Source organism: Synchiropus splendidus, chromosome 3 (assembly GCF_027744825.2).
Source record: "Synchiropus splendidus isolate RoL2022-P1 chromosome 3, RoL_Sspl_1.0, whole genome shotgun sequence".
Classification (NCBI taxonomy): Eukaryota; Metazoa; Chordata; class Actinopteri; order Syngnathiformes; family Callionymidae; genus Synchiropus; species Synchiropus splendidus.
Window position 1 is genome coordinate 32,426,992 of NC_071336.1, and position 12,043 is coordinate 32,439,034.

Here is a 12,043-nt window from a genome sequence, read left to right on the forward strand (position 1 = left end):
ATCATTTAGACGTATAATATCCTACCAGACAGAAGGTGAAACTCTTCTCATCACACAGATGGTTCACTGCACCACAATTGTATTCAAATATACCTTTAAGAGTGACTCATATATTGAAAGCAATTTATCATCATATGTTTTTCTGAGAGCAAAAGTGTGTGTTAGTCACCACTGTGACGTCTTTGTTAGAGCTGGTGAGGCTGTCACAAGTAGTCGCACCATTCAAGTGATGAATGTACAGAGCTGTTTTCATTTTATCAGAAAATATTTTCTTAAAGTTGAAGTCTGTTGGAGGAGGCAGCAATGAAATGTAAAAATATTTTTTTATGTTGAATTATTTTTCATCTTTGTCACACTTTTCTAATAGTACTTTCAGAAAAACATTTCTGGATTGCTACCGTCAGGCACTATCACATGACCCTGGACAAAAAAAAAAAAACATTCCTCATGAGCCTGTTCAAGTGCCAAATGACGTCAATAACTATTCCTTTTACATTGCTTTTCCTCTTTGTTTTTCATGCAGGAGTTTCCGCTCAGCTCACAAATACTCGTCTCAGGAGGAATACTTCGGTGGGGACCCCGTTTTGGATGGCTCCAGAGGTGAGCAGAACTTCACCTGTGCTGAAGCGGTGACTGTGTACATATCTGTCAGGATTATTCAGGAAAACAGGAGATGTTTGTTGCACATGACTTGTTTTCAAGTATGCAAAGGAAACAGTAACACTGCAGAGGTTTGTATGTAAAGCCACTTTATCGTGTCCTGTAAATGATGAACAAAACATGTGTTATGTTTTAACCTGTGAGTCCAGAATGTTCAAGTCACCCAATCTAGAGTGTTATGTGATTTCATTTCTAATCGGTGATATGTTTATAATTGTAGATGTAATATTGCAGTATTACATGATTGAGCCTCCAACATTCATACTTGCCTTTCACTGTTGAAGCAATGCTGCCCGCTGCCCAAATATATTGAAATCTGCTGCAGTGTGGTCGGTTTGTTTGATTACAAGTCTCCGATTGACTGTTGCTCTGTCTTTGACCTTGGAGTCACTTTTCTTTATTCAAAATCAAACCCATCTTTACATGCTGTTTGCATCCTAAGCAAATCCCGCTTCCTTTCATGTTCCTCTTGAAGTGAGGGATCAGATCTCCAAGATTTTGATCTCAATCCTGGTGTTTATTTCAACCAACCTCCAGGAGCGAACGAGTCAGTTGAGATTACAAGCCGCTGTTTTTTGAGCCTTAATTGTTCTCTCGAATGGCGAACTGATTCACTCACACGGACGCAGTAATCCCAAACTTGAACGGGGATTTACTTATGTAACTTCTTAAGGTAAGAGGTGTCACTTTCATCTGCTGGATTTTGCATTTTTATGAGGTCGATTTTGGACTTTTGGGCGTCATCACTGTGTCGACGACTCACTCTACACAGCGCGTGCAGAAGCTAAATCTTCCCAACTGTGTACATTTTTTTGTCAAGTTGAACTTTTCAAAACCAAACCTGCAAAACACTTTGCGTTTATTAATCTTCTGAAATGATGTTCCGATTGTAAAAGCTATAGATTCCTTTTGTTTTATTGTCGCTGTCCAAACATTGCGGGTTTAAAGTTGTATTAAACTGTTATGCTGTTTTGTTAGTAGAAATATGTTTACTCTTTTGCATGATATTACATCCGTCTTTTTATGACATATAAAAAAAGTTAATATTGTTTTTGTTGTTGTCATCAGTAAATAAATAACAGTAAGTAATTGTTGATGCTCTTTTATTATCAACAATTAGGAATTTCTAGTTGATAAATATAGAATTTTTAATTACTCTTATGTATGTATATAACATTTTTTAAGATTTATTTCTTTTCATAATAGTTTTCACTCATGAAGATGCAGCCAGATTTGATTGCCAAAAACAAATTAGGATAGTTTAAAAATAACAACTCAAACTATAATTCTGTCAGTTGTCCTGTCAATCGCTTCATATTCAGTCTCATGGTTAAGCCACCACCAGCCGTCTCTATCCACGGACACAGCAAAGCTGCAGTGTTCAGGTCCGTCACGACTCCACGCTGGTGTTTATTGAAGTCAAACACACATGCAACTGTACACACGTGATCTGGTTGTGTGTCTTGTATAGCTCCAGTGTATTTGTGTCATCATCCTTCATCTGCATGAGTGAATAGAATGAAGTTTCAAACACACTTTTGACCTCAGTTCTTTTGTCTGCAGGTGTTTCTGCTCTGGATAATAATTCAAGAGACTAATGAAATAACTTCTGTTCTGCTCAAAGGTGATAGCCTGTGAGCAGCAGCTCGACTCCACCTACGACGCTCGCTGTGATGTCTGGTCCTTGGGTATCACAGCCATCGAACTGGGTGATGGAGACCCGCCGCTGTCTGAGCTTCACCCAATGAGGGCGCTGTTCAAAATACCGAGGTGAGCAACAACACTAGAGATCTGACATTCATAGTAATGGATGAAAGTTTTCCCCCTGCATGACTTAAAAGGTTCACTGACACATAAGTATACGGTGTGAAATGATCATGTCGTCCGCAAAGGTGGTCGAAATATTAGTTACCTGGATGTAACTCCAGTTCTAAGAGTACATGCGGAGCCCTCTAACTAGCTAGTCCATCCCCCAGTTGGGTGGAGAGCATATAAAAGGTCTTTCAGGGCAAAGGCAATACCTTATAAGGGATAAACCAATAGCAAAGTCCGTGAGAGGGCAAAGCATATACTCATAGACTGAATATTTCTGATGAATTCCAACCCTAAATAACTGTAAATCTAGTTCTAAGTGAATCAAAACCAGAATCGGAGACAAGTCTTTGTGAGGTCACTGGAGGTGGATCCTGTCGGCGCACCATGAGAATGCAGGTCTCTTCAGCTTTAGGATCAGAGGAGAAATGGAGCCAGTGGGCATGAAAGCCTGTTCTTCTCACCAAAAGTTGAAGAGCGTCATAAGAAAAGGGTGAAGAATGAGGGACGAGTGGCAACCATCTGCGTTGGGCTGCTTTGCAGGATGATTTTGCCCTGAAAGTTTGTCTACTAGTGGTCATGTCTACTGACAGGTGCACAACTGTTAGTGGCTTCATGACTCACCTCATGCACTGTAATGTCTACACCTGACCTTTGTCCTGTGTCAAACTCACCAATATCGAAGACAAAGTTTATTTAAAGTCTAATAACACCCATACACTCACTCCCACTGTGACACCTCTGGATACACATCACGGCTGATTGTGTTGGTCAATACTAGCTGTGGCATGTTTGTAAACACAGGGTGAATTGAGTCGTTTGCTGCTGAGCAATTAAAGACAATTACCTGCATCATAGAAGTCTGGTGAAGGATGAGGGATGTCTGCAGAACAGGGGCTGGAGCCCAGGATGGGCCTGGACCAGACAGATGGCAGGGGATGAGGTGACTTGTGGCCAAATAGAAGGGGGACGCGGCCAAGTTGGAGTCTGGTTATGCACCAGAAGGAACGGTGGAGCAGCGGGACTGAGTGGAGATGAATTTAGTTGGTGTCTTGTGGGTGTGTTTTAGAAACAAAAAGGAAAGTCTGGCAACAGGCATGAGAACCTTTGTTCTGTGGCTCGTTTGCAGCAGCGTAGTTTAGTACACGTAGCTTTGATCAGCAAATGAATGCATGAATCAGTCCTGTCTGTTTGTGGTGAACCCACGAGGAAGCTCCTCCGATGTTTTCAGCTTCGCTGGTTCTCTGTTTTGCTTGGTTTACAGTGTACATATGATGTGCCACACCATATGACCATCTTGAGTTCAGTAATTCTACATTTCCACAATGAAACCAACCGCTCAAAAAAGAGCTGAAATCTGATTCCACGTCAGTGGAAATGCTGTGTTTACTTGAACATAATCAGCTGTTCTCTCGGCAGGTTGATTGATTCTCAGGCTAGTCGCTAGCTACAAATGTGTTGCAGTATTGTGCCGACATCGCATGTCATCTTTGCACGGGAGGAAAAACAAGATGATTTTGATGTGGTGCAGCAGTGCAGAATTTCAGATGACAGTCTCTGTGTTTGACAGACACAAGCACTGCTCTGAAACTGTCATTTTCTTCTCTTTTTTTTTCCAAATGGCTTATCCATGAAACCCCATCACACTCAGCCACCCGCCTCTGTTTCTCTGAGCTGAAGGTGAAAAGTAATTGTTTACCATTCCCTGATTCCAGCTGCATAAGCACTTACCGTCAGTGTCACGTTATCGCCGCAGTGTCGTGCTGCAGCCACACACTCACACGCACCTCTGCCTGTCTTGTGTGTCTGCTCGGGGGTCGAGCACCACAGGAGCCATCACACAACCTCGACTGAATCCATGTGACTGATGCAGCCGAGGCTGGAGGCTCTGTGTTCGCACTCCGTTCTCTCCAACCAGTCCTCTACGAAGCTGCACTCAAGGCTTCACCCACACACAATTCACATTTCATTTCTAAACATGGCCAAGATGTGGAGAAACGTACTGATTCGTGTTAGTAGAGCTGAGGGTCAGCGAGAACCTGCTGCCAAACCCATTTGTTCCGACATAGTAGAGAACATGTCTGAAAATTGTTCTGTACATTTTCCATTTTATGGAGTTTGTTTTTTTGGTGGGTCAATGTAGGAAAGGTCAGCTCACTGTAGTGTTTCTTTTTACCACACCATATCTTCAACTCCCTCCTCGTGCCTACAGGCCTGTGAGTGCTCATATATGTAGAAAATAGGTGGGAACTTTGGGTTTGATTTATGTTATCAGGGTTCTCCCCAGTGCTTTAGCAGCAATAGGGGCTCTCTACAGTGGGGTACACGTGTCTTGTCAACCCACCCTCACTCTGTGCTACATAGACCAGTGTTTTTCAACATACCACCAAAGGAACCTCGGCCAAAGCGCACTTAAAGTGCTATAGAGCTATAAAGACCTATAGAAAATTCCTATTCATTTGTGAAAAACTGTAGCTACTGACACTCGGTTGTTATTTTGCCTGGCTATTTGCAGAAACAATTTGCAGAAAGTGTTTCAAATGTGTCCAGAAAGGGGCGGGCAACATGATTTATTTATGTATTTACTTATTTAGATAACTGTGATTTTATCACTACTCTTTTGCATGATTTTATTGTAGTTTTGAGTTTCCAGATAAATCCTTAGCATTCTTTGCCTGAACTTGCTTCATAAAAACAATGATTCTTTCTCTCTTCACATTTTGAAGCACATTTATTTTGTTGTGCATTTAGTTTTCCGCCAACTTTTAAACCACAAAGCAAACTTTGACAGTCCATGAGTATCAGTAAAGTTTTGAAGTGAGACGTCACATTGGCAGTTTGCTCTGTCAGCTCCGCGGTGCAGACAGTCTTTGGCATCACGTCAAGGAACACTCCATTCTTCTGTCGTGAAGATCTGTGGTCAAGTTAGAGACACATCAGATCAAAATCAGAATCAGAATTTAATCTATTGCCATGGTCAGTGGGGAGCCCACCAATTAGGAAAGTGTTTTGGAATAAAGTGCAGACAGAAAATATTAAACAGTAAAATTAACAAAGGCTGATCACAAATTCAACAGTCTGATGGCCGAGGGGAAGAAGCTGTTCCTGTGACGGGAGGTTCTGGTCTGGATGGACCGTAGCCTCCTGCCAGAGGGAAGAGGAACAAACAGTCCATGTCCAGGGTGAGAAGGGTCGGCTCTGATCCCACCTGCTCGTCTCAACGCATCAACACACTGTAGCTCTACAGTATAGTGTATAGAAAGTATGTCAGTGAATCCATGTGATCTCCTCACGTTGGTTGCTGGTCAACACGTTCTAATCGTCATGATTTAATGTCTTCATATCGCCCACATATATCTCCGGACAAATTAGGGGAAATTGGATCGTTCTCCACGGCACCCCGGTTGAAAAACGCTGACATAGACAACATAATCTCTGTAATATTTAATATTATTCTTAAACTTGCGATGTTATTCCCAAAACCTGCCGAAAGAAGCGTGTTCATGATGATGACGCCATGACGGTGACGCCGTTGAACCGCCTCTGAAGTGAAACTAGTTCATCACTCAGCACCTTCGCTGTCTACACAGTTCAGCTTCTATTGCTCTTCCTCTATGGTTATCGGAACCAGAAGGACTGAAGAGCTCACGACACCACCCCTTGTCACGGAGGTGAACTACTCATAGCTCGATTTTCAACCCTGAACAGGACTAAGCAGTGTTCCCTGAAGCTATATGTACTGTATGTATGTATGACATTCACAATCAGACTTGGCAGTTTAATTGAGCTACTGCCGGAGTCTGGCTACTCTCTGCGTGGAACCGCAGCCAGTGAAACGTCCAGGCCGTCACGACTAATAGGCTCCACTGACCCTGTGATCATTGCCTTCTGAGTCCCTCAGTTCTGAGGCGTCTTTACGTGTGTCTAGGCTGCAGTGTGAAATCTGCTGAGAGCCTTACCTGCCTGCCAGCAGCTGAGGACCGACGCGGCGAGTGGAGTGTCAGATACCAGGAAGCACCAAAGGCCAGATTAAAAAGCTCCCCTAATTATCCGGGCTTGTAACGATTTATCCCTCATTAGGAGCAACAGAGAGGCTCCAAATCTGACTCATGGCTCTTGGAGTAAATATACGGAATGGAGCGAAGATTACCGGCGCTCATGTGTGATTAGAGTCGTCTGTGCCGTTTGTCTTTCTGACTGCAGCGCTAGCAGGAGCGTCGACGTTCTGCCGTGATAAACACAAGCGGCGCGTTGGCTCATTAGTCCAATTCACCGCTGTCTGGGCCAACAAGGAAAAAGGCTGACGCATGAGCAGCGTTGACTTTCTCTTGTACGAATGCTTCTTGTAGCCAAAGTGAATTGAAGCAAATTAGCGAGCGCAAGTCGCTTCATTAAGCTTGACACCTCAATTTGTGCGCGAGTTCTGCCAGCATTGTGTTAACACGAGCTGTGCAGAAACGTCCCGGCACCACAGACGTCACCGTGCAGCGCCGGCCCCAGAAATGAAGCGCCCCTGGATGTCTTCAGTGACGAATGTGTTGAGGTTTCACTCCATCACTGCGCTACCTTTTGTTCTCAGCCCCTTGCCTGCGTCAGTCCCATCTTATCTTTCCATTAATCTTTTCCATTCCTTCTTTAACAGAAATCCTCCTCCGACTCTGCAGCAGCCCGAGCTCTGGTCCGACGACTTCAACGACTTTATCTGCAAGTGAGTTTCTGCTATCTTCGCGGTCGTTTGCAAACTCAAGCTAATCTTTGTTTTTTTCGCCTCGCAGATGTCTGATCAAGGACTTTGAGCTCCGGCCCAACGTGCTCGACCTCCTGCAACATGTGTTCATCAAACAGATTGTTGGCAGAGAGAAAATCCTGCAGAAGCAGTTGATAGAACTCATCGACCTCAACCAGCAAATCGGCGTCATCGAGAAAACAAGGTGTTGTCACACAGTCTGCAGTGTACAAACCAGCTTTATTCCCAGCCTGGCTCAAAATAACCCCCCCCCAGGAGCCTGTAAATATGTACAACCCTCCTCCTTTTGGGTTTGAGACCCCACACACACAAAAAAGCCCAATAAGGACAGAGTTCAGTTTAAGCGAAAAAGGCCCCAGGAAATCTTCAAGCTCTTCTACAACTGAGGGTATCATAAGCAAGCTTTGAGCGACCTGACCTGGGAGTCCTGATCATAGACCATGCCTTGAACACCCAGGATGCTACCAGGAAGTGTTGGAACTGACAACCTGAGCCACCTCACCTTGCTGCTTTTGATCCTAGACACCCTTGAAATGAATGTGATTCTAGCCACTTGTCTTTTTTGTTTTGTTGATGAGTGAAGGTCAACCAGAGTTTGGCTTAGTTTTGGTGCTTGTTTGTTGTCGTCATAAACTTTTGACTGTGGGATGCTCCCCCTGGTGGCAACAGCAACACCAACACAAGTACATGTGATCAGTGCCGCTAATGTCGTTTGAAACAGAAGGGTACGATTTCATACGTAAAGGGAGCACAAATGGGTTAGACAGGCAACAATTCTGCCCCTTTGAGCCACCATGTTGAACCTCTAGAACTTTAGACCCCTCATTAGATTGACCTACTTTTTAAATTCCTCTTGAGAGGCCATGTGGTGCACCTACTGGACCTGCCCCCCACTGACTGTAGGTGTAGCTGTGGGCACTGAATGTGCCTGTCTTCAGCAAATCTGAGAGCCTTTCAGAGATGATGGTGGGGACAAGTTGAATACACCGGTGCTAAAATGACACTATGAATGGGCATCTTGTGTTCAGAGGAAAGCTCAGTCCATTACAGCTTTGGCCGTAGAAGTTCCACAATTGTAGCTCCAAACAATCAGAATATCCATAATCCCTGAATTCCCTAGCTCTGTCTCGAACCTGTTGTCACTGCCAGACGATTTAGACAAATTTGTAACTTACAGATCTAAATCATCTATGGTCACTAAAATCATTTTCAACGGTACCGGTAAATCCTACTGTCGCTCCAGTGCTAGTGTGAATTGAGCTAATTTCAGCAACATGGTAACCACAAAAGAAGGGAATGTCCTCTTTTCTAGTGGAGAGATGACGCAAGCTTTACGAGAAATTGCAGTTTAGAGACAAAAAAAGGGGGGTTTATAAGAAAAGCATCGCCGGTGGGAAATTTGGAGTCACACCAATCCTGTGCTTTTTTTACATACACACTGGTGACTAAGTCGTCATGCTGGCATCATCCGTCTAACTCATGTCAGTGGCTTTAACGTCCAAACCGAAGCTTAACTTCTGCAGACAGTTAAATCCAAATTACCCTTCTCGCTGGATGCATCCCAATTCCTGTCACCCCCACTTCAGAACTGCAGCAGCTTCACTCTATACGTGCCCCCAGAGGGTCTCTCCAATCTCCGCCCATCCCGCTGTGAAAACCTAAATTCTATTTTTGTCCTTGAAGCCATCACGGGAACAGAAGCACAGGCTATAACGACAGGTAACGTTCATGTCACTGTAGCTGCACTAGGTGGGCATCTTGTGGTAGAAGTCATCGCACGTGTGTTTGCTGGTTGTTTACAGACGTCAACATTTTGTGATGTTTCTTCTTGTAGACAACTGTACCTGTGACACTTCTTCACCACCATTCACAACCTGAACTGAACATTCAGCTGCTCTAGTCACATGATCCAAAGTCCAAAAGCTGGAGAACATGTTTTTCATTTGATCACTGATGCTTTAGAAACATAATCCCCCAGCCTTTCTCTCTGATTTGCTTTTCTTATTTCTGTCATAATTCTTCTCCCAAGCAATTCTTTAGCGCCATTAACAGTATTGCTAGCTAGCTTTAGCACCTTGTCGCAGTAATGCAAGCTGATAAATGCTTTTAAGCTTTTACAGTTTAACAACTTTGACACTTGAGCTGTTGTCTCACGGTTATATCACTGTGTAAAGTACCATCACCTTCCAGCTAAATGGTGTCCAGCTAGTTACACCCACTTCTTCATCACTTGGCCGGTAACTGCTCTGAAGCTTCATCTGCTTTAGATGACGCTGTTTAAAACTTAACTCCCATTACTCTAGAACCAACACATGGACTGGTACTCCAGATATCCTACCTTATTAGCGCATCTAAAGTGATTCAGTTGCTGCCTTTCTGGCTGCTGCTCTTGGAATATTTTTCCTCTGCTGCTTTGACTAGTAGCTTCTAGTATCCCTCTGCTATACCTAAATCTTCTCATGACCAAGGTAGAATGCAGCTGAGACAGCGCAAATAACCTATGTTTCTCCATAAAATCATAGCACATTGTTGAATAATGATCAATAAAACAAGTTCCATAGCTAAGGAATTTAATTGAGAGACTGCAAATGTATGATATTTTAGTGTAAATAGTATAATAAGTGTTTGCCGGACATATACATTGTGGAGAAGACAATAGCCTGAACATTAGCAACACATTCTGCCTCCATAAGCACATGAAAATGGATTTATTTCAGTGATTCGATTGTGTTTTCTGTTTTAGTTGCGTGACAGCTTTAGAATGTTCAGAAATCCAAAATTTTGTTTTTCTCTCTAAGAATAAGCGACCAGAGTCTGTGCGATTTGTGGAGGTAACCTGCACCTAAGATCCAAGATCTTCACGTGTTACCACTCGTGTCAGTCATCATAGGCTCCACCCCCTCTCACCACGTGGTGAGGAATAAGCGTGAATTCATGGGTGCCTCTCCTCACTATACCCAGCTGTATGCACCTAATTGTTAGCTTCAGATATTAGCATTAAACCACTTTTTTAGCTATATTTCACTCTCACCTGTATCTAGAAAGAGCATTTGGTTTCAGCTACTTTAGCACTATAGCTACATTTATTTACATTTATTTACATATATTTACATTTACAAGTTCATCTGTGAGTCGTACGATGGTCTGTGGCTCTATCAGTAAACAACCTCTAAGAAAACTTGAGCATTTTACAAATACAGAGAATTTCTGACTCGTTCTGTCCGTTGGTCCTACCTGAGAGTGTGGACAATGCCATGACGGAACGCTCCGGAACATTACTTTACTGCCAACAATCACAGCTGTTTCTCTTAATCGAGCTCCGTGTGGTGTTCAGCCTTCAAAGCCCATCATTCCAAACATTAGTCACTCTTGGAAGAGACCAAGAATCATCTCTTTAAAAGTCTCGTCAAGGCCAGACAGACGGATATTTCCTCGCCACTATGAAGCTTGTAAATACGATCATCCATCATCAGGCTGCTGTCTGGAATTATTAAACTGCTGAAAGACGCCGGAGGAAAAGTCCGTCAGAACCAAGGCGCTGTGATCATATGGTGTCATCCGTCAGCCAGATTAAGACAGAAGATGATTAAGACAGAACTTAAGTTATCAAAAAGATGATTTCACAGTGATGACAGAATGGGAATGTGTTTGTTCTGAAATGCAATTCACTTTTTCAGTTAAAGATGAACTGACTTGTTTGCTGTGACTCGAAGGCATGAACGCATCCACACCAAGAAGGGAAACCACTTGAAGACACCGATGGATCCGGATGAGGTGGAGGACCTTGCCACTCTTGAAGTTCTGGATGAGGTATGAAAGCCAGCTTTGGTTTTGTTGAAATGAAAGGCAGCAACCTCAGCTCACGAGCCATGTGGACTTTCCTTTCAACAATCTGCAGTTGACTTTTTGTGAGTCCTTTGTAGTTCATCCCAGCAAACCCTACCCAGGAACTGAAACTGTGATATTCTTCCACACCTGATTTGCTCATGTGTTCAGCTCACTCTTCCTTCACACATCACCGATGCATGAGCTTTGGTCGCACCTCAGCTTGTTGACTTGCCTTTATTGTGTACAAAATTTCACATCTCGGTATCGGATGCGTTATGAATATGGGTTGATTGAAAACTAAGTATTTGTTTTAGGAAAATAAAAACATTCTGATACAAAAGGATGTAGAAAGTCAGGTGTTGCTGTTGTTGTTCAATGGCCTGCTTCAGCTGTTGATCTACAGCAAGCTTGAAATTAGGTTTATGGTTGGCTGGTTTCGGCTGCACCTTGCAGAAAGCCTGCCGACGAGTTCTGACAGCGTTATGGGAAGAAGCCGTCCATGAAGTGTTTGAAAGCAAAAGCTTTAGATATGAAGCAGAGGAATGAGGGTGCAGAGTGTGTGTGCGTCCAGCAGAAGCTTCACTGCTTCTTCTACAATATGACCAGTAGAGGAGGTTAGAATCAGATGTCAGGTTCAACAGGAGATCCTCAAGGAACATGCAGATCCAGATGTGAGAAGGGCTTCTTAAGGGTGCCTCAGTCCATTCATAAATGTCCAAATTCCCATGATTGAAATGTAGAATAGACAGAAGTAAAAAGCAGAACTGACTCTTGCAGCGTCACCCGAACACTGTACAGGGCGGATGTAAACAAACACGGCTGACCTCCAGACCCATCTCTCTCCAGGCTGTTTCTGACACTCTCCATCTCGACCCTGTGGAACAGATCAGCAGCTACTGTTTTCATTGGCTGCATTAATGAGTCACTCACACTCACACACCTCTCAGACGCCGCCCATCCAAACGTCCGTCAGGCTCTGCCATGACCAAGCAACCA

The 12,043-nt window shown here is 43.5% G+C and overlaps 1 protein-coding gene across 2 annotated transcripts in view; it reads left to right on the top strand.

The window, feature by feature from the left end:
- Positions 1–12,043, top strand: part of myo3a (myosin IIIA) — a 61,043-nt gene that overhangs the window by 29,479 nt on the left and 19,521 nt on the right. For both annotated transcript variants that reach the window (XM_053858324.1, XM_053858325.1), the window contains 6 exons: positions 524–600; positions 2,285–2,430; positions 7,115–7,180; positions 7,248–7,403; positions 8,903–8,938; positions 10,933–11,029. In XM_053858324.1, coding sequence (XP_053714299.1) covers positions 524–600; positions 2,285–2,430; positions 7,115–7,180; positions 7,248–7,403; positions 8,903–8,938; positions 10,933–11,029 — 578 coding nt within the window. The remainder of the gene's footprint in view (positions 1–523; positions 601–2,284; positions 2,431–7,114; positions 7,181–7,247; positions 7,404–8,902; positions 8,939–10,932; positions 11,030–12,043) is intronic.